This window comes from Berghia stephanieae, chromosome 4 (assembly GCF_034508935.2).
Source record: "Berghia stephanieae isolate SIO BIC M18660-M18661 chromosome 4, UCSD_Bste_1.3, whole genome shotgun sequence".
In the NCBI taxonomy this organism is placed as follows: Eukaryota; Metazoa; Mollusca; class Gastropoda; order Nudibranchia; family Aeolidiidae; genus Berghia; species Berghia stephanieae.
Window position 1 is genome coordinate 93,123,978 of NC_088363.1, and position 23,356 is coordinate 93,147,333.

At 37.2% G+C, this 23,356-nt stretch overlaps 1 protein-coding gene across 5 annotated transcripts in view; it reads right to left on the reverse strand.

The window, feature by feature from the left end:
- Positions 1 to 23,356, reverse strand: part of LOC144971584 (transmembrane protein 185A-like) — a 39,700-nt gene that overhangs the window by 13,110 nt on the left and 3,234 nt on the right. For 4 of the 5 annotated variants that reach the window (XM_078912632.1, XM_078912633.1, XM_078912635.1 and 1 more), the window contains exons 3-8: positions 22,647 to 22,823; positions 21,942 to 22,155; positions 21,326 to 21,409; positions 13,700 to 13,876; positions 12,586 to 12,709; positions 4,027 to 9,269 (exon numbers count right to left, since the gene is read on the reverse strand). In XM_078912632.1, coding sequence (XP_078768758.1) covers positions 9,028 to 9,269; positions 12,586 to 12,709; positions 13,700 to 13,876; positions 21,326 to 21,409; positions 21,942 to 22,155; positions 22,647 to 22,823 — 1,018 coding nt within the window. In that variant the 3' untranslated portion in view covers positions 4,027 to 9,027. Of the gene's footprint in view, positions 1 to 4,026; positions 9,270 to 12,585; positions 12,710 to 13,699; positions 13,877 to 21,325; positions 21,410 to 21,941; positions 22,156 to 22,646; positions 22,824 to 23,356 lie in introns of those variants that run through there. The other variant, XM_078912636.1, reaches the window with a different exon arrangement.

Genomic DNA, 23,356 nt, shown 5'->3' on the forward strand with positions numbered 1-23,356 from the left:
CTTTGAGTGCCTTGCTGATGGTGAAGATACTCAAAGTGTTCAGTTTGATGTTTTCCTCATTCGGTTGAATTACCAGGAACGGCGAGAATTTTGGGGTTGCCATTCCTGGTAAGTCATCAAGAGTCATCGGGGCAGTTATCTTTCTTTTTTTACCTGTCTGGGGTGGGGCTTTAAGGGGAGAGTTTTTCATATTTTTGGCCATGATATATATAAATTTTTATTCAACCCGGCTATATTGTGCCCACTAGCACGGCTCAGTCCCACACTTGGGGGGTAAGGCACTCACCGAAGCTATACTCCTCAAGTCTGGCCTCCTCTTGTCCTTCCATGGTCCTTGGGAAAAAAAAAAAAAAAAAAAAAAAAAAAAAAAAAAAAAAAAAAAAAAAAAAAAAAGGACTCGAGGGGTGGAGTTGGGGGACGTCCCGCCTCCAGGCCTTTCTCTCGGATTGACCCTAATCTTTGCGTTGCACAAAGACTGACTGCTGATTCAGAGATGACAAACCATGATTAAAAAGAAATTTCATGGGGGACAGGAACTAGATATGGTTTTAAATCTAGTCCTTCCAATCTCTTTGCCTAAATGGAGGGGAGTGCCAAAAAATAGATTTGGCATCTCTGCGTTGGGTAGCTCGGGCCATCTACAAGGTAGGCTACCCACCCGTCTTTAGAGAAGCGTCAAGCCAAAGAGGAGTGCTGGGGTAGAAACACCTCGCAAGGTGAACCCCCCTCAGCCTCCAGGATCAATAGCTCCTCCTTATCGGGGTCCTCTCGGAACTGCGCACCCTCAGCAGAAAGGTGCCTGCTGTGCAGGATTTGGAAAGGAATATCTCCTCGTTGAACCTATTTCAACGGTACAGGGTATAGAGATACTGGGGGATAGAAGACAGTTAAGAAGGCTTGTTTTCCTCCGTTCTTTCTCTCTCTCTGTCCTGGCAACTCAATTTTGATTAGGAAGGGAAATTTGGAATCATTGGGGAAATGGGGTATGGAATGGAAATCATAGCTCAAATATGGTAAAAGGGGGTGGGATTTGTGCTATGCCATCGCCTTCCCTTGCTCTCTTTAAACTGAAACCGTCATTCCTCAAAACATCTTTTATATACTACGTTCTTGGGATTTGGGGGAGAAAAAGTTTGGGGATGATTGCCAGGACAAGAAAAATAGCAAAATGGGTGAATGAAGCCATTCTCATAAAAAGGGCTGGGGTGTGGGGGTCTGTGGAGCCACTGTGTCTCTCCATTTTTCTCTCACCAGTCGTGTGGTTTTTCGTTGGTTACCACCAAACCAGAATGGCTCTTTTAGTCGCCTTCTACGACACGCATGAGCTTACGGTGGCTCAATTCTTTTCCCTCTCAGTTGAGGGACCCCGGAGACCACACGGGGTTCAAGTTATGAATTCTTTGTACAATTTATACAATGTTATGAAAAGTGACATAATTTCAATTTTTATATTCACAGGGCCGAGGCAGTTTCCACGACCTAACTCTCCTTCCACATCAGCCTCAAAGATGCTACTTTGGAAGTGAGCACGGGAAAGGAGAGGCAGACAGACCGGGCAACGGGCACAATGAGCCAAGCACAGAAGATAAAGATAAAGGGAGTAAATCTGACTCATGAATGAACAACACAAAACAAACGATGTTTCGGCCCTTGGCCTTTATCAAGTAAACACAGAATACATATATATCTATATTAGATTGTCATAATAATATAGGCGAAAATTTGTAAATGTGTGTGTAAGTGTGTGTGTGTTTTTCATCTTTCTTTATCTCTCTCTCTCTTCCATTGCACACACACACACACGCACACACACACACATTTACAAATTTTCGCCTATATTATTATGACAATCTAATATAAATATATATGTATTCTGTGTTTACTTGATAAAGGCCAAGGGCCGAAACGTCGTTTTGTGTTGTTCATTCATGAGTCAGATTTACTCCCTTTATAAAGTATAAAGATAGGCACACATTTAAGGAAGGTAGCATGTGTACCATATTGCATGAAGATTGAGGGGACACAAGAGCTTATCCCTAACTTAATTAAAGCTGCAAGTAGGAAGGGGGGGGGGCTGTCTTTACAGTCAATGAGTACCTACTTTAATTTTCACTTGCCTCAAAGTTTCTGCAGCCCCGTGGCGCAATCCATCATCTCATAGTTGGTTGGTTTACTACCTATCTGTGGTTATGTCATTTGTTATTATCTTTTTTTTTTTTAATGTTTACTTTTTTTTGTTCTCACAAGCTAGATTTTAAAAATGCTTTTTCTGTTTTGAATTTTGATTTTATTATTCGTGTCTAAGGAAAAGATGTGGGAGATTGAAGCTTGTGTGTGTATGCATCTATAACATTATAATTTCTCTTGCTTGATACTTTCTTCATATACCCCTGTGTCTCAATGTAACATTTTTCCTCTATCCATACAGATGTCAAGAAGGATCATCTCAGTCGTCATGCAAATAATTTCCTTAAGGAAGGCGCACCAAGAAAAGAGCGTCGGGGTGGCAGCAGACAAACCCTAAGAGATGATTGAGTTTAAAGAATCTATCGTTTCTCATATTGAAACAGTCACGTGCAGAGCCAGCATTTATGCACGTCGTGGAGCTCCTGGACGGAAATATCTACCTAGTGACATGGATGTTGCCAAGATGCGCCAACTCTTTAATGAGCAGAATCATCGACAGGCTTCCTATGCCTTATATTATTCAATATTTTTGCATCGATTCAATCTGGCTTTGGGCACCCGGCCAAGGACATATGCAGTGATTGTTTGCGATTGGGCACCCGGCCAAGGACATATGCAGTGATTGTTTGCGATTGGGCACCCGGCCAAGGACATATGCAGTGATTGTTTGCGATTCCGGATTCAGTTGCGCCAAGATTTACCTGAAGCACAAAAGCGAGCAAAGGCAGTCGCTTTTTTGCTTCATTGGCGACGTGCCAGGAAATTTTATGACTTAATGGACAACGTTGACGATTCATTAACACTATGTCTTGATGTGATGGAGAACCTTGCTCTCCCTAAAACTTCGATTGGACAGGCTTATTATTCACGTCAGCTATATATGTATGTTTTTGCTGTCGTGCGTCATGAAGGACGAGGACAGTCTGTTCCATTAAGGAATGTTTTCCTTTATACGTGGATGGAGACACAAAATAAAAAGGACTCAAATGTGATAGCATCCACAGTTGATCATGCTTTAACTGGTTTCTGTGAAAGCTTTCAGGGCAGGAAAATTTGATTATTTTCTGACTCGTGTTTTGGACAAAACAAAAATTTCAGTATGGTGTCAATGTTGCAATCATTCAGGAAACAACATGTTCCAAATAGTTCTATTCAATATTTTTTTCCGATTCGTGGCCACAGCTATCTGCCAGCTAACAGGGTATTTGGACGAATTGAGCAGGACATCAGGAAAAAAGTTCTTATTTTGCTGCCATCCGAATACATTGACATCTTAAAAAGACATGGCACTGTTTTTCAGTATGGAAAGGATTGGTGTGTGAAGGACTATAAAAAAAAGTGGCGTCGTTTTTAAAGACTCAAAAGGGCTTCAGAGTGAGTGATGCCAGGGTGTTACAATTTAACAATGATAAAGTTCAGTGTATGAGGGAACATTTTGTGAACATTCTATTCTGAAGAAAGCGAAACGTTGGGTTGACTTTGTCCCTGAGGTGATGGGAGATATTTCTTGTGTGAACGAAGAAAAGAAGAAGGATGTTTGCAATTTATTGGACAATCTTGGTGTAAGGAATGATGTTAGGGCAAGACGGCTCTCTTGTTGTTGTACGGCTTGTCGACAAGGCAAGCCGTTAAAATGCATCAATCTGGACACTGTTGGTGAATATGTTGTCCACAAATGCAAACCAAGGTAACTCCTATTGCATATTTTACTTGATGTATAGAGCCGTTACAAAGAAGTACATTGCGTATCACTTACATTTTTATGTATAGAGCTGTTACAAGAAAGTACATTGCTTATCACTTACATTTTAAAATAATTTTACCTAATGTATTTTTCCATTTGTTTTCTTATTGTTTCAGTGTCACAACAACGTTGAACACCGACTACATGGAGGAGCCCAGTGTGGAGCCTGTGGCTGGCCCTTCTAGGACTGCTTTCCCCAAGCTTGGGGATTTAGTCAAATTAAAATGCAAAATATATAAGCTAGAGAAAAAGTATTTTGCAATGGTGAGTTTATATCCATATACTTCAGCTACTATATTATACAGTGGTAAACTGGTCTTAGCCCGAGTCGTGTAATATCTTATAATTATAATACCATTATTATACAGTAATTGGATATTTTTCTCCACAGACTATTCAAAGTGTGATTTAAGTACTGCTCGGTCATTCATACTGTCTTTTTTCTATTGATTTCATATCAGGTTCTGGAAGTTTCTGAAGAGGAGGGAAGCTTGTCTGTACAGTTCCTGCAGAAGATCGGAACCATGTATACCTATGGCCAAGAACAGGATATGGGTCTTATCAAAGGCCCACCTGATTATTATTCCTGGGTTGTATTAACCCCTTTCGACTACAGCATCGACAACAGGAATCATTTCTTTTTTAAAACTTAATATTTATTATAATTACGGTTCATATTTTGACCCCCCCCCCCCCCCCCGTTATATTTTTCATGTAATTATCCCCCTTTGCTGCTGTATAAGTTTGTTTCGATTCAAATATTGTTTTTGTCCATTATTTAAATATATAAATGTATTTGTCTGAGTTTTGAGACATTTATTACATCAGGATGATGACTTTTCTGTCAATTTTGCATTGTCACGCAAATCGGGGTCACCGCTGATTGACCTACTTTTGGGCGTTACATAATCATCTCCTGCTCAAAATTTTTATATATTTAGATTCCTCATATAACTAGCTTTAAAATGATATATAACACTTATGTGTGGATAAAAGTTGAAAATTGGCAAAAATGGGCCCAAGATGTTCTTGGATCTTATCTGTTTTCCACCATAGTATCTTCATTGTCTGGGTAATATAATTGTTCCCCAGTTTTTTTTCTATTTCAGGTTTGCCATCAACTGACATGCCTTGTGACTCTGAAACAGTGAATCAGCAATGGAATGCACCAGAATTGGAAAATGGATTTATTGAAGAGCTGCCTCTACCTCCAGCACCGTCTCCGTTACCTCCCCTTTCAGATAGTGAAGATTTCCCACTCCCTCCTCCACCTTCACCATTGCCATCTCTCCCCGATAATGATGATTTTACTTTTTCTCTCCCACCTTCACCCCTCCATTTCACGACTGATGCAACAACCCCGAAAAAGCTTACAAGAAAGCGCAAAAGAAATGAACAAGACTGGAAAAGAAAAGCTCATTCAAAAGATCACAATTCCAGAAAGAAAAAGCCATACAAAGGAGAAGTAAACAAAAGATCATTAAAACCACCTTGCAGGGAAGAATGCCAAAGAAGGTGTACAAAAAATTTTATGAACGAAAAAAGACACAAAAATCTTTGACTCATTTTGGGGAATGAACAGTAAGCAGGGACAAAGAGATTTTGTAGTGTCCCATGTTAATGAGATTGAAGGGACGAAGAGATTTTGTAGTGTCCCATGTTAATGAGATTGACAAAAAAAAGATCAGTAGGATGATCAGACAAGCGGAAGAAAACTTTAATGTATATGTTACCTTTATGTGGTACTTCCATTCAGGTTTGTAAAAAGATGTTTTTGTCCACACTTGATGTGTCTGATATTATGGTGTTGTACAATCTAAAGCAGTCTGTTTGTAATGTTGTGCAGCCAAAACCGAAGCCTGCACCAAAACATAAAATTCCCCAGGACGAAGATTGATGCGATTCGCGCCCACATTAGATCATTTCACAAAGTAGAAAGTCACTATTACCGTGCTGACACTCAAAAGGAATATTTGGATGCAACACTAAACATTAGGCAAATGTACTGGCTGTATTGCCAAGAACAGAGGAATGAATTTTGTGTATCTGAACATAAGAACAGAGAAATTTTCAATAATAATTATAACTTGTCCTTTCACCACCCAAGTAAGGATACATGTGATACATGTACAAAGTACAAACAAAAGTCCCCAACTGAGGAAGAAAAACGGGACCAAGAAGCCCACCTGCGCAGAAAATTTCAAACGAGGGAAAATATAAATGTAGACAAGCCAGATCAATCAAAAGTTGTAGCTGCGTTTGATTTACAGCAAGTTATTTCTTGTCCGAAGTTGAGCGTTTCAAGTGCATATTATTTAAGAAAATTGAATATATACAATTTCACAATCCTAAACGGCCAAAGTCTACAGGGAGATTGTTATACTTGGACAGAAAATGAATGTAACAGGATTTCAAATGACATAGCATCATGTGTATCAATGGGGTTGATAGAAAAAGATAAAGAAGGTGCAAATCATGTTGTTTTTTATAGTGACTGTCGTGGCGGACAGAACAGAAACAAGATTATGATTGCAGCTGTGTGTAAATTTCTGTCATGCAGCTCGTCAATCACTAAAATTGGACAGAAATTTTTTGAAACTGGACATTTAAAAAATGAATGTGACAGTATGCATTCGACAATTCAGAATCATTATTCGAAGACAGATGTGTATCTCCCTTCTGGCTTCCATCAACACATGAGACATGCTCACCACTCAAAGCCTTACAATGTCCCCACTTTTAGACATTCAGACATAAAAGATTTTGGAAATTTGAATTCTGAGCATATGAAATCATCAGCCTTTGCGGGTATTCAGCAAGTTCATCATATTATTTCTGAAAAAAATTGATAATGGTAATGTAAATGTTTTTTTTTTCTGAAGAGATTGGAGGCGATCGGCAGTTAAAATCATTTTTAAAACGAGGCTATACCCAGGCCACATTCCGCATTGCTACCGTGTCTCCTGACTATAATGGACCATGTGGGATTGATGCTGATAAGAAGAGTGACATTTTACAATTATGTAATTAGGAGCTCCCCAGGATCGTCTTTCAACTCTGCTCACGTCTGCTACTTCAGGTTTATTTTCGCAGTTGATTTTCTTACCACAACCCGTTTTCACACACAGACAACTGTATGTTGCTGTGTCACGGGTCAGAGGCTATAGTGGCTTACACTTCATGTTGGGCCACACAGAAAAATCAAAAGAGGATGTACCAAGTTACGCAGACAATGTTGTTTACCAATCTGCCCTCATTAATTGAAAATAATTCTTTCCCCGCGAAATTGCGGGCTTCTTACTAGTTTAAAGAGTTTAACAATCTATACGAAAACACAAGTATGGACGAAGCCATTATAAAATTTCATTGGAAACATTTGGGCATTGTCGGGGTGCCAAATAAGCCTGCAAAGAGATGATGCAATCTATACCAGTCCCGATGCTCATACAGGCAACATCTGAGATTGTGAAGTTAATCTGAGGACAGCAAAACAAGAGGAGGTTCTCACGAAAAAAAAAAAGGCTGTTTACACATTGTTTGAAGATATGGTTGGAAAGAATCATATTGATTTTCTAGCACTGTCGCTGTTGAAAAAAGACGATGTATGTGGATCCTTCAGCACCTCAAGGAAATTTTGGGCAGCTGATCTAAAAACTGCTGAGGAGTGTTGTCACATGAAGAAGCTCAGGTTCGTGACTACATTTCAAAACAGAGTCGTAGCAGCACGCTTAATGCAATTGTTCAAAAGAATTTGTCTCTATTACCATCCGCCGACAAACTGTCGACATCAAAAGGATCGTAGAATACAATGTTAACTTGGGAAGGTACTGATCACCATGATCATCTCAGTAGTAATGTAAATCTTTTAGATTTTCTATGATTTTAGAATTTATGGATTACCTTGAATCTTGAAGATCTGTTCCAAGATCAGAATCTTTTTGTACCCAAATAATTTTTCTCCCCCCCCCCCCCCATTCAACTGTAATAAATTTTAAAAAAAAAATGAAAAGTAAACGTTACGAAGAAGAACAGATATACTTTTCAAAATGTATCATATACATTGTTCTGTGTGCGACTTTATGCATGACAAATTTTCTGAGAAACATTCTTGGATGGACTGATTCTATTAATTGATAGTTCGAGAATTTTTCGAGGCATCAGAGAATCATTCTCTGACTTACAAAATAGCCTGCAACTAAAACTGTTAATGGAATCACTTGGTTATGACCAAAGCTGAAGACCATTGTAAAGTTTGCCTCCCTAATTTAATCAGGGCCAACCGCTGCCCCAGCAAGAGGAACCCTTCATCTGGGTAGACAGAGACTACATGCACTCAAGGTATTCGTGACTAGGAGATTTGGTAAAAAGAAGGACAGCAAATGCAACTACAACACGGATTGCTATTCTTACAAGCAAAAAAGAAAATGGACTTTACAGATAATTTTTTTTTTTAAAAGGACTCGATGAGCTGTGAATTGAACATTGAAAAGTGGAATGGCAAGCCTGTGAAATGTGGGATAAACATTTATGAGCTGGATGAAAGTCCCAACAGATACCCATGGACCTTTGAGATTATGTGGAGTTAGCCAAGTATGGGATACTCTCTTGTATGCCTTTGAACAACAACCAAAAAGTTTATACCTCAACAAACATCCTTCCATGCCTGAACAAATTCTGAAACAGATTCATGAACTGGAATAATGTCATTACCTTCAGTTTAGACGATTTCAACACTTCTTAGTCAGATCTGAGAGCAAAGAACTCCAAATAATTTTCAAATTTTACACGACTTCGATGGTCAAAAGAATTTCATATTTGTTATCCTCAAGCACAACATGAATGGAATTATTTTTTTTTTAAACTTCATAGAGAAGTGTCCTTTTCTCATATTCAAAGTAAAGGGGACTCTTTTTTTTATCAGGAAGGAGATTTAACATTATTTTGGCAATCTGTTCACTCAAATCCTTATAAACTCTTCTCATTTCAAGTAAAGAAGGAATTTTGGTCCCGTTTGAATACTGGGCGATTGTCCTTGTAACAAGAGGACAGTAAATTTATAATTCTGTTTTCTATTTGGCAACATCAGTTTTTAATACTTAATCAGGCATGTCGATTGACAAAACTGGCACCACTGTCCTGGGAACATCTCCATCAGCCCTCTTACTCTTGGATGAAAATTTGACATCTGGCACATCAGTCATCCCTCTGTCCTGCTGCTCCTGTGTGCCATCTTGATGATCATTACTTTGTAAGGAATAAGAAATGTTACCGTATTCTTGTAGACAGGGGCAAACCCCTAATATAAAGAGGCAGAAATCCTTGTGGACCCCAAACCACCCTGTGAAAAAACGATAATCATAAATAATCAACAAGCGAGAAAGAATCTTTTACAGTAAAAACACACGTGTAACATAAAAACACACGTGTAACATAAAAACACACGTGTAACATAAAAACACACGTGTAACATAAAAACACACGTGTAACATAAAAACACACGTGTAACATAAAAACACACGTGTAACATAAAAACACACGTGTAACATAAAAACACACGTGTAACATAAAAACACACGTGTAACATAAAAACACACGTGTAACATAAAAACACACGTGTAACATAAAACACACGTGTAACATAAAAACACACGTGTAACATAAAAACACACGTGTAACATAAAAACACACGTGTAACATAAAAACACACGTGTAACATAAAAACACACGTGTAACATAAAAACACACGTGTAACAAAAAACACACGTGTAACATAAAAACACACGTGTAACATAAAAAAAAACACACCGTGTAACATAAAAACACACGTGTAACATAAAAACACACGTGTAACATAAAAACACACGTGTAACATAAAAACACACGTGTAACATAAAAAACACACGTGTAACATAAAAACACACGTGTAACATAAAAACACACGTGTAACATAAAAACACACGTGTAACATAAAACACACGTGTAACATAAAAACACACGTGTAACATAAAAACACACGTGTAACATAAAAACACACGTGTAACATAAAAACACACGTGTAACATAAAAACACACGTGTAACATAAAAACACACGTGTAACATAAAAACACACGTGTAACATAAAAACACACGTGTAACATAAAAACACACGTGTAACATAAAAACACACGTGTAACATAAAAACACACGTGTAACATAAAAACACACGTGTAACATAAAAACACACGTGTAACATAAAAACACACGTGTAACATAACAAAAACACGTGTAACATAAAAACACACGTGTAACATAAAAACACACGTGTAACATAAAAACACACGTGTAACATAAACAACAAACACACGTGTAACATAAAAACACACGTGTAACATAAAAACACACGTGTAACATAAAAACACACGTGTAACATAAAAACACACGTGTAACATAAAAACACACGTGTAACATAAAAACACACGTGTAACATAAAAACACACGTGTAACATAAAAACACACGTGTAACATAAAAACACACGTGTAACATAAAAACAACACACGTGTAACATAAAAACACACGTGTAAACATAAAAACACACGTGTAACATAAAAAACACAACGTGTAACATAAAAACACACGTGTAACATAAAAACACACGTGTAACATAAAAACACACGTGTAACAATAAAAACACACGTGTAACATAAAAACACACGTGTAACATAAAAACACACGTGTAACATAAAAACACACGTGTAACATAAAAACACACGTGTAACATAAAAACACACGTGTAACATAAAAACACACGTGTAACATAAAAACACACGTGTAACATAAAAAACACGTGTAACATAAAAACACAGTGTAACATAAAAACACACGTGTAACATAAAAACACCAACCGTGTAACATAAAAACACACGTGTAACATAAAAACACACGTGTAACATAAAAACACACGTGTAACATAAAAACACACGTGTAACATAAAAACACACGTGTAACATAAAAACACACGTGTAACATAAAAAAAAAAAAAACACACGTGTAACATAAAAACACACGTGTAACATAAAAACACACGTGTAACATAAAAACACACGTGTAACATAAAAACACACGTGTAACATAAAAACACACGTGTAACATAAAAACACACGTGTAACATAAAAACACACGTGTAACATAAAAACACACGTGTAACATAAAAACACACGTGTAACATAAAAACACACGTGTAACATAAAAACACGTGTAACATAAAAACACACGTGTAACATAAAAACACACGTGTAACATAAAAACACACGTGTAACATAAAAACACACGTGTAACATAAAAACACACGTGTAACATAAAAACACACGTGTAACATAAAACACACGTGTAACATAAAAACACACGTGTAACATAAAAACACACGTGTAACATAAAAACACACGTGTAACATAAAAACACACGTGTAACATAAAAACACACGTGTAACATAAAAACACACGTGTAACATAAAAACACACGTGTAACATAAAAACACACGTGTAACATAAAAACACACGTGTAACATAAAAACACAGTTAACATAAACCACGTGTAACATAAAAACACACGTGTAACATAAAAACACACGTGTAACATAAAAACACACGTGTAACATAAAAAACACGTGTAACATAAAAACACACGTGTAACATAAAAACACACGTGTAACATAAAAACACACGTGTAACATAAACAAAAACACACGTGTAACATAAAAACACACGTGTAACAATAAAAAACACACGTGTAACATAAAAACACCACGTGTAACATAAAAACACACTGAACATAAAAACACACGTGTAACATAAAAACACACGTGTAACATAAAAACAACACCGTGTAACATAAAAACACACGTGTAACATAAAAACACACGTGTAACATAAAAACACACGTGTAACAACATAAAAAACACACGTGTAACATAAAAACACACGTGTAACATAAAAACACACGTGTAACATAAAAACACACGTGTACATAAAAACACACGTGTAACATAAAAACACACGTGTAACATAAACAACTACAACCGTGTTAACATAAACCATACACACACGTGAAACAAACACATTAACAAACAACACACGTGTAACATAAAACCACACGTGTAACATAAAACCACACGTGTAACATAACAACACACGTGTAACATAAAAACACACGTGTAACATAAAAACACACGTGTAACATAAAAACACACGTGTAACATAAAAACACACGTGTAACATAAAAACACACGTGTAACATAACAAATTTCTGCTGACAAATGAGTATAACAACATTTTGTTCATATTATAGCAATAAAAAAAAAGGTTAAAAGTAAATGTACCTACCATGTAAGAAAAGCATTCCTTTAATTTGTTGCTTATTTCCACAGAGCATTCGAAAACATAGACAATTTTAAAAAGTATCAGACAAACAGTTCTGCCAGGTTTTCAAATCTACATTATCAAAGCAATCAACAACAAAATAAAAAAATGATCACATTAGACAAGTTCTTAAAAACTTAAATTTCATTTATTTATTTTCTAAGAGTCTGATTTCCCTTCATGGCAAGCCAATAAAAAATCTAAAAAAAAAAAAAAATTAATCTAAATGGAAGCTGGAATATGATAGAATAAAACTTACAGCAATTTCCACCTTTGGACCCAAAAGCCATGGATATAAGGGATAGAAAGGCAATTAATAAAGGAATGGATACCGTGATGAAGTCCAAATCATTGACTCCGTCAAGACGATTGGCTAAAAGAATCTGTGGAAAAAGCAATAGATTATTTGTCAAACAGAAATCAAAAGGAAAAGAAACTGCATAGATATGATAAAAAATCAATCAAAAATGCTTAGACATGCTTAGACGTGTGAATGTATAAGAATAAATGATGAGATGGTAGGAGCGAGATAAGGAGTTTGCTAAAAAAAAAAAAAAAAAAGGCAGATGACTTCACTTTACTCAATTAATTTCAGTGCCGAATAAAAAAATTAAAAAAAAAAACAAAAAAAACTTGAATTATTTTATGCCTATGGCTCATGGATCATTAATGTACAAGCAAATGTACCTGTAAGAGTTTTCACATGATCAACATAAAAAATGCATATGTTAGCAAAAGTTTGAAGAATTACTCAATCCAAATATACAATAAAATGTTTGATTTATGAACAGTAGACAGTAAAAGTGAACTTGCCTTAAATATTATATTGATAGTCAAGGCTTGAAGAAAAAGAAAAAAAAAATATAACCAATGATTTTGCTGATTTCAGATAAATGAATTAATATATAATATTCCATCCAAGCTTTATCTTACAGATCTAAATGACATTCAAATGGCATGGTCATTCTTGGGATACATAGTCAACACCTAGCATAACAGGTTATGTGGTCTTATGACACTCCTTTCAAATCGGAAGGTCCTGGGTTTGAGCCTTGGAAAAGGCTCTTTACTCACATTCTCTCACCGTATTCAGGTGTAAAATTAGTACCTGGCCATTAACAGTGTTGTCTCTGTAAAAAAAAAATAAATGTAATATTGCTTAACAGGCATCGTGTCTCATTCTCTATGTTACGTGTTGCTGTTGGTCAGGGACCCATTGGAAAGCGCTTTGACTTGTTTAGTGGATATTGCACTATATAAATGCTCATTTTTTGGGGGTATTTTTTAGCCATCAAACAAAAATGATAAAAGAATAAGCTGCACAGACTGATTCAATATGATTTTCTATATTATATAGAATAAACTGAACAAACCTCAAAAACTAAAAGTGGAATGGCCAGGAAACAGTAGCCTATAGCAGTAGAAACGCTTCTCCGTCTTTGCTCAAGTAGAATGCCAGAAGATCGCACTAGGATGATGGTCAGAGTGACTGTGTAGAGCAGTCCTATCAAAGCCACGCACATGACGATCCAAATGGGAATAAAAATTATCTGTGGATGTGACAGTTATTTTGTAAGATTTCCAACATTTCATTTATTTAAAAAAAAGGGTTTGGAGGAAACTTCACCCTCAGTTCAAAAGTGCCAAACTCAACTCTCAATCCCTCAGTTCAAAAGTGCCAAACTCAACTCTCAATCCCTCAGTTCAAAAGTGCCAAACTCAACTCTCAATCCCTCAGTTCAAAAGTGCCAAACTCAACTCTCAATCCCTCAGTTCAAAAGTGCCAAACTCAACTCTCAATCCCTCAGTTCAAAAGTGCCAATCTCAACTCTCAATGAAAACTAATAATCCTCAACTTCCATGAAGAAAAAGAAAATAGTAACTATAATAAAATTGCTATAGAAAGTAAAATACTGACTAGAATACGTACATTTACTTTTAACCTCTAAATCCCAAAGAAAATAAAGTGGTGAACGCTTAAGTGCCAAGTAGTGGAGAAGCAGGCAGAACGGACATTGAGAAGAACTTGGTCAAGACCAAGATGAATAGATATGAACATTTAAACTGATTCTCCATGAGCAATGCGCTCCTCAGTGTTTCGTTTGTTCCCTCAATAGGCCATTTCTAACCGATTTTTCATTTCATGTAGTACAAGTCACCTGTTTGGCATCAGTTTTGCACCAGCACTCTTACAGTATCCGTCACTGCCTATAGCCAGGTTCTCGTTCACACCCACAGCACAGTGTTGAGTTAGTTTCAACCTCTAATCGTTCCACTCATCTTTTGAGATCGACAGATAAAACATGATACTCATACTAAAGTAAAAGCTGAAATGTTTAGGGGACAGATCTTCAACGCAGGTCGCTCCATTTGGAACATTCTTTCTATCTCTCTCTCTATTAGCCCACTACTGATATCTGAATTAAAAAAAAAAACCACCTCAAAACTCACTTGTTCGATAAATATCTATTCTGATTGTGTTGTTAGCCATTAATTTAGTAAGTATTACATGTTAATGGTTGTGACCTTATGTGTGTTCTGTGGGTCTGGGGGAGAAATTGTGTATGTGTGAGTTAGCTTGTGTGCATGGGTAGATATATGCATGTTAGTGAATTGTATGTAATTTATCTCTGTTGACCACTTTGAGACTTTGATGTAAAGCTTTTTATAAGTGAGCTTATTATCATCATTATTACTATAATTACTAATATTCTTTTAAAAAAAAATAATTTGAGATGAGCACAAGGCGTCCCATACGTTGGATGAATCATTTCACAAGTTTGAGTATGTGTATGATTGTGAATAGCAAATTTGATTCTAATTATCTGTATTAATCTTTTTCAATTGCTCAAAGTTGTTTTCAGAGTGGGCAAATAGACATAATCTGTTTTGAAAAGAAGGCAGTTAGGGATATGATTTAAAGAATAATTCCGTCCCGTTGAAATCTAAGTAAAGAAGGCATTGAAGTGGTAGGCATTTAGGAAATCACCCATATATAAATATTAGATTGTTTTAAGAAACTATTTCACAGTGCCTTACTCATGTAAAATTTAAAAGAGATGTGGTCAATCATAATTGATTTAATGTTATTGTGAGGTAGTTAAATAAAAAATATTCCTATAGTCCTATATCTTGCAGACTATAATTATGTAATCAGACATAACACTGATACGCACTAAAGAACGTATCTGGGAGTTTTGGTCCTTGAATACCGACAGTCTAATGCTCTATCATCAAGACTCATTCAATGATCAAAGTTTCTTTGTTTCCTGTTCACTTGGTCTTCATTGTACGTTTTTCAAGCAACAAATTAACATATAACACTCGTAATGATGTCTCAGTGCTCAACCTTACACTTTGATGGAAACTAACAATACTGATTCGAATTGTGGGTTGACAATTGTATGTGAAAATATAACTAATAAGTAGGTACTATGTTGGTTGTGAATATCATATCAACATTAAACATTCTATAAGAAACATTTGATGAAAATATCAATTCATTTTGAATCAAAACAAGAAAAAAAAATGTGATACAGATCCTCAATTAGATTTTTTATTTTCTTCAGAAAAATAGAGTTCTGGTAATCATGCAACATTTATACTTGACTTAGGACACGATTGAAAGTCAAGGGTGCGTATTGTGATAAATAGCATCCAGGTTGAGTGAGTTAAGGGTTTTCCAGTGTGTAACTACAAGATATGAAGTGAATAGAAAAGTGCCAGAAGACAATAGAGAATAAAAATTTTTTCGCGGCGGTGGTGGGGTTTGAACCTGCGACCTTATTGGTACGACAACTCCGCCTGGCAGGTGAGAGCGTGGCTCTACCGTGTGAGCTATCCACGAACACAAAAATATTCGTTTCAAACTCAAAGTCATTACTAGATCCCTCTCACCCACTTCTTGAGACCGCCGATTCGTTCGTACACCACCATCGCGAATAATTTTGACCAGCAGTTAAGCTTAATAGCCAATATTCTCAACACAAAACATATAACATAGAAACGATTGAGACATTGAGTATGCTCCGGTGTATGGGGTGAATTTTTAATTCAGAAAAGTGAGTGGAGCAGGCACTTATGTTGGTAACAACAAGATATGAAGTGAATAGAAAAGTGCCAGAAGACAATAGAGAATAAAAATTTTTTCGCGGCGGTGGTGGGGTTTGAACCTGCGACCTTATTGGTACGACAACTCCGCCTGGCAGGTGAGAGCGTGGCTCTACCGTGTGAGCTATCCACGAACACAAAAATATTCGTTTCAAACTCAAAGTCATTACTAGATCCCTCTCTCACCCACTTCTTGAGACCGCCGATTCGTTCGTACACCACCATCGCGAATAATTTTGACCAGCAGTTAAGCTTAATAGCCAATATTCTCAACACAAACATATAACATAGAAACGATTGAGACATTGAGTATGCTCCGGTGTATGGGGTGAATTTTTAATTCAGAAAAGTGAGTGGAGCAGGCACTTATGTTGGTAACAACAAGATATGAAGTGAATAGAAAAGTGCCAGAAGACAATAGAGAATAAAAATTTTTTCGCGGCGGTGGTGGGGTTTGAACCTGCGACCTTATTGGTACGACAACTCCGCCTGGCAGGTGAGAGCGTGGCTCTACCGTGTGAGCTATCCACGAACACAAAATATTCGTTTCAAACTCAAAGTCATTACTAGATCCCTCTCTCACCCACTTCTTGAGACCGCCGATTCGTTCGTACACCACCATCGCGAATAATTTTGACCAGCAGTTAAGCTTAATAGCCAATATTCTCAACACAAACATATAACATAGAAACGATTGAGACATTGAGTATGCTCCGGTGTATGGGTGAATTTTTAATTCAGAAAAGTGAGTGGAGCAGGCACTTATGTTGGTAACAACAAGATATGAAGTGAATAGAAAAGTGCCAGAAGACAATAGAGAATAAAAATTTTTTCGCGGCGGTGGTGGGGTTTGAACCTGCGACCTTATTGGTACGACAACTCCGCCTGGCAGGTGAGAGCGTGGCTCTACCGTGTGAGCTATCCACGAACACAAAAATATTCGTTTCAAACTCAAAGTCATTACTAGATCCCTCTCTCACCCACTTCTTGAGACCGCCGATTCGTTCGTACACCACCATCGCGAATAATTTTGACCAGCAGTTAAGCTTAATAGCCAATATTCTCAACACAAACATATAACATAGAAACGATTGAGACATTGAGTATGCTCCGGTGTATGGGGTGAATTTTTAATTCAGAAAAGTGAGTGGAGCAGGCACTTATGTTGGTAACAACAAGATATGAAGTGAATAGAAAAGTGCCAGAAGACAATAGAGAATAAAAATTTTTTCGCGGCGGTGGTGGGGTTTGAACCTGCGACCTTATTGGTACGACAACTCCGCCTGGCAGGTGAGAGCGTGGCTCTACCGTGTGAGCTATCCACGAACACAAAAATATTCGTTTCAAACTCAAAGTCATTACTAGATCCCTCTCTCACCCACTTCTTGAGACCGCCGATTCGTTCGTACACCACCATGCGAATAATTTTGACCAGCAGTTAAGCTTAATAGCCAATATTCTCAACACAAACATATAACATAGAAACGATTGAGACATTGAGTATGCTCCGGTGTATGGGGTGAATTTTTAATTCAGAAAAGTGAGTGGAGCAGGCACTTATGTTGGTAACAACAAGATATGAAGTGAATAGAAAAGTGCCAGAAGACAATAGAGAATAAAAATTTTTTCGCGGCGGTGGTGGGGTTTGAACCTGCGACCTTATTGGTACGACAACTCCGCCTGGCAGGTGAGAGCGTGGCTCTACCGTGTGAGCTATCCACGAACACAAAAATATTCGTTTCAAACTCAAAGTCATTACTAGATCCCTCTCTCACCCACTTCTTGAGACCGCCGATTCGTTCGTACACCACCATCGCGAATAATTTTGACCAGCAGTTAAGCTTAATAGCCAATATTCTCAACACAAACATATAACATAGAAACGATTGAGACATTGAGTATGCTCCGGTGTATGGGGTGAATTTTTAATTCAGAAAAGTGAGTGGAGCAGGCACTTATGTTGGTAACAACAAGATATGAAGTGAATAGAAAAGTGCCAGAAGACAATAGAGAATAAAAAATTTTTTCGCGGCGGTGGTGGGGTTTGAACCTGCGACCTTATTGGTACGACAACTCCGCCTGGCAGGTGAGAGCGTGGCTCTACCGTGTGAGCTATCCACGAACACAAAAATATTCGTTTCAAACTCAAAGTCATTACTAGATCCCTCTCTCACCCACTTCTTGAGACCGCCGATTCGTTCGTACACCACCATCGCGAATAATTTTGACCAGCAGTTAAGCTTAATAGCCAATATTCTCAACACAAACATATAACATAGAAACGATTGAGACATTGAGTATGCTCCGGTGTATGGGGTGAATTTTTAATTCAGAAAAGTGAGTGGAGCAGGCACTTATGTTGGTAACAACAAGATATGAAGTGAATAGAAAAGTGCCAGAAGACAATAGAGAATAAAAATTTTTTCGCGGCGGTGGTGGGGTTTGAACCTGCGACCTTATTGGTACGACAACTCCGCCTGGCAGGTGAGAGCGTGGCTCTACCGTGTGAGCTATCCACGAACACAAAAATATTCGTTTCAAACTCAAAGTCATTACTAGATCCCTCTCTCACCCACTTCTTGAGACCGCCGATTCGTTCGTACACCACCATCGCGAATAATTTTGACCAGCAGTTAAGCTTAATAGCCAATATTCTCAACACAAACATATAACATAGAAACGATTGAGACATTGAGTATGCTCCGGTGTATGGGGTGAATTTTTAATTCAGAAAAGTGAGTGGAGCAGGCACTTATGTTGGTAACAACAAGATATGAAGTGAATAGAAAAGTGCCAGAAGACAATAGAGAATAAAAATTTTTTCGCGGCGGTGGTGGGGTTTGAACCTGCGACCTTATTGGTACGACAACTCCGCCTGGCAGGTGAGAGCGTGGCTCTACCGTGTGAGCTATCCACGAACACAAAAATATTCGTTTCAAACTCAAAGTCATTACTAGATCCCTCTCTCACCCACTTCTTGAGACCGCCGATTCGTTCGTACACCACCATCGCGAATAATTTTGACCAGCAGTTAAGCTTAATAGCCAATATTCTCAACACAAACATATAACATAGAAACGATTGAGACATTGAGTATGCTCCGGTGTATGGGGTGAATTTTTAATTCAGAAAAGTGAGTGGAGCAGGCACTTATGTTGGTAACAACAAGATATGAAGTGAATAGAAAAGTGCCAGAAGACAATAGAGAATAAAAATTTTTTCGCGGCGGTGGTGGGGTTTGAACCTGCGACCTTATTGGTACGACAACTCCGCCTGGCAGGTGAGAGCGTGGCTCTACCGTGTGAGCTATCCACGAACACAAAAATATTCGTTTCAAACTCAAAGTCATTACTAGATCCCTCTCTCACCCACTTCTTGAGACCGCCGATTCGTTCGTACACCACCATCGCGAATAATTTTGACCAGCAGTTAAGCTTAATAGCCAATATTCTCAACACAAACATATAACATAGAAACGATTGAGACATTGAGTATGCTCCGGTGTATGGGTGGAATTTTTAATTCAGAAAAGTGAGTGGAGCAGGCACTTATGTTGGTAACAACAAGATATGAAGTGAATAGAAAAGTGCCAGAAGACAATAGAGAATAAAAAATTTTTTCGCGGCGGTGGTGGGGTTTGAACCTGCGACCTTATTGGTACGACAACTCCGCCTGGCAGGTGAGAGCGTGGCTCTACCGTGTGAGCTATCCACGAACACAAAAATATTCGTTTCAAACTCAAAGTCATTACTAGATCCCTCTCTCACCCACTTCTTGAGACCGCCGATTCGTTCGTACACCACCATCGCGAATAATTTTGACCAGCAGTTAAGCTTAATAGCCAATATTCTCAACACAAACATATAACATAGAAACGATTGAGACATTGAGTATGCTCCGGTGTATGGGTGTGAATTTTTAATTCAGAAAAGTGAGTGGAGCAGGCACTTATGTTGGTAACAACAAGATATGAAGTGAATAGAAAAGTGCCAGAAGACAATAGAGAATAAAAAATTTTTTCGCGGCGGTGGTGGGGTTTGAACCTGCGACCTTATTGGTACGACAACTCCGCCTGGCAGGTGAGAGCGTGGCTCTACCGTGTGAGCTATCCACGAACACAAAAATATTCGTTTCAAACTCAAAGTCATTACTAGATCCCTCTCTCACCCACTTCTTGAGACCGCCGATTCGTTCGTACACCACCATCGCGAATAATTTTGACCAGCAGTTAAGCTTAATAGCCAATATTCTCAACACAAACATATAACATAGAAACGATTGAGACATTGAGTATGCTCCGGTGTATGGGGTGAATTTTTAATTCAGAAAAGTGAGTGGAGCAGGCACTTATGTTGGTAACAACAAGATATGAAGTGAATAGAAAAGTGCCAGAAGACAATAGAGAATAAAAATTTTTTCGCGGCGGTGGTGGGGTTTGAACCTGCGACCTTATTGGTACGACAACTCCGCCTGGCAGGTGAGAGCGTGGCTCTACCGTGTGAGCTATCCACGAACACAAAAATATTCGTTTCAAACTCAAAGTCATTACTAGATCCCTCTCTCACCCACTTCTTGAGACCGCCGATTCGTTCGTACACCACCATCGCGAATAATTTTGACCAGCAGTTAAGCTTAATAGCCAATATTCTCAACACAAACATATAACATAGAAACGATTGAGACATTGAGTATGCTCCGGTGTATGGGGTGAATTTTTAATTCAGAAAAGTGAGTGGAGCAGGCACTTATGTTGGTAACAACAAGATATGAAGTGAATAGAAAAGTGCCAGAAGACAATAGAGAATAAAAATTTTTTCGCGGCGGTGGTGGGGTTTGAACCTGCGACCTTATTGGTACGACAACTCCGCTGTAACTGTACTTGTACTTACCACCCAGCTCCACTCAATTATCTCATCCAACTGGAGTGCCAAAAATATAAATTGTAAAATGTTGACAGCAAAAAATAGCTCCAGCTGAAAAAAGATAATGAAAAGATGACAGAATGAAACTTATACTTATAGGGGCTGCCTGGAAATGTGAGATTAGTAAAATAATGAAGTTTCGATGGCAGTGTATTCAAAGCTAATGTGATAATGTTACATTTAGGATATAATTGCAGAAATAATATGCATCATTATAGATAATCACTACCATTCTTGATTGAGATGTACATGAGGTGTATTTGACATGTAATTAATAAGGGAAGTCCAAACAAAAAACAAACTTTATAAATGGAAGTTAAAAGTACAAACTGTTTTAAGTTTTCATCTTTTTAAGAAGATAACCATCCATAATTTTACCTCTTTTTTTTATTACATGTAAAAGTCAGATTGCAAAAAAACTGAAAATCATATCCACATCAAAAAAAAAGGTTTGAAATAAAGCTATGCATATTTAGTTTCAATGCATATGTAATTTTAAAACTTTATTTGTTTATCTAATTTAAAAATAATCTGGGATTTTTTTTCACAGTCATTTTGTATCTCATTAATCATCTCAAAATACCTCATATGACCTGTCATTCTTCACACACCAGATACCCGAACCAATACAGAAAACAGACAAAATGTAAAGGGGTATGAAGACCAAATGCCAGTCACTGTCACCGTTGGATGACTCAAGATTCATCACAACCATCACTTCAAACATAAGAAGGGCCAAATGTTCTGCACATGACAAGAGCATAGCCTTAAACTGTATCAAACTTCCAGATTCTTGTCTGAAAAGGAAATTTATGACACGGATTGATCCAACTTGTTTATGACATATCTTTAAAAATTATTTAAAAATTAAAAGTACTATCATATACATATAAAATTACAGCTTGTAATTTTGTATCTATAGATACATATTAGTGAACTGGCTTTACAACAGTTTATTGGTGTTCATATCTATATAGTTTAACGACCTTATTTATTTTTATATACCGCTTTGGAACAAGCATAAAAAAAATATTTAAAATTTAAAATGGTGACAGAAGTTATTTAAATATAATGCATGACATAATTTGTATTCCCTTTGCCTTTGCTTTTGGAAAAGAAATTTAAATATGAAATAATATATTTATACATTATCATTAATTACATATAACCAAACATATCCCTTTAACATTAAAAACATTAATTTTAAGAGGAAAACAAACAATAGAACAACCCTTAAACTGTTGATTGCAAAGATATATTTAGAAAAATGACAAAGAAAAATCCAAACCTATACTGAGGATTTCTAATCCAGACCAAACATCCAACAATAGCCCCCACGATAACCATCATCTTCCAAATCCATATGGGAAAGAAAACAAAGCCATAACTCCAGTCAACGGTGCCATCTAGCTTCAAAGCAAACAGGACCGTAAACACCAGCAGGCATGAGTAAACAACAAATTTGCTTGAGAAAAAGAAAAGAAAAAGATAAATTGAAGGTAAGATGGTTTTTGTAATATTATTTTACAGGAAGTTTTGAAAAAGTCACAAGCAATTCAATGTCATTTAATTATCACCACATTATTATTTGGCTTTCATGCTAATTGCTTAGCAGATATAAATGCTGAACTTCACAGTCGCAGGCAATGAACTCAATAATTCTATTTCCTAATCAAAAATACTCATATCAAATTATTATAAAAATTATTATTTCTGACACTTTAAGACATCTGAAATAATCTTGAAGAAATGGAATATATCTACCACTAAATTTTGCCCCTTTGAATAGGATCATACAATTAATGGCACGATTATACATATTTTTAAAAAAGGTAAGTTTAGGATATAATCTGCACCAATAATGAAGATGCTCCAACTTTGTGACTGAAAAAGCTAACACAGATGCCTCTGTTAAAACCATAGGTAAATATTATTTATTTTTTTTTTTTTTTGGGGGGGGGGGGGGGGGGGGGGGGGGGAGAGAGAGAGGGCAGCTTC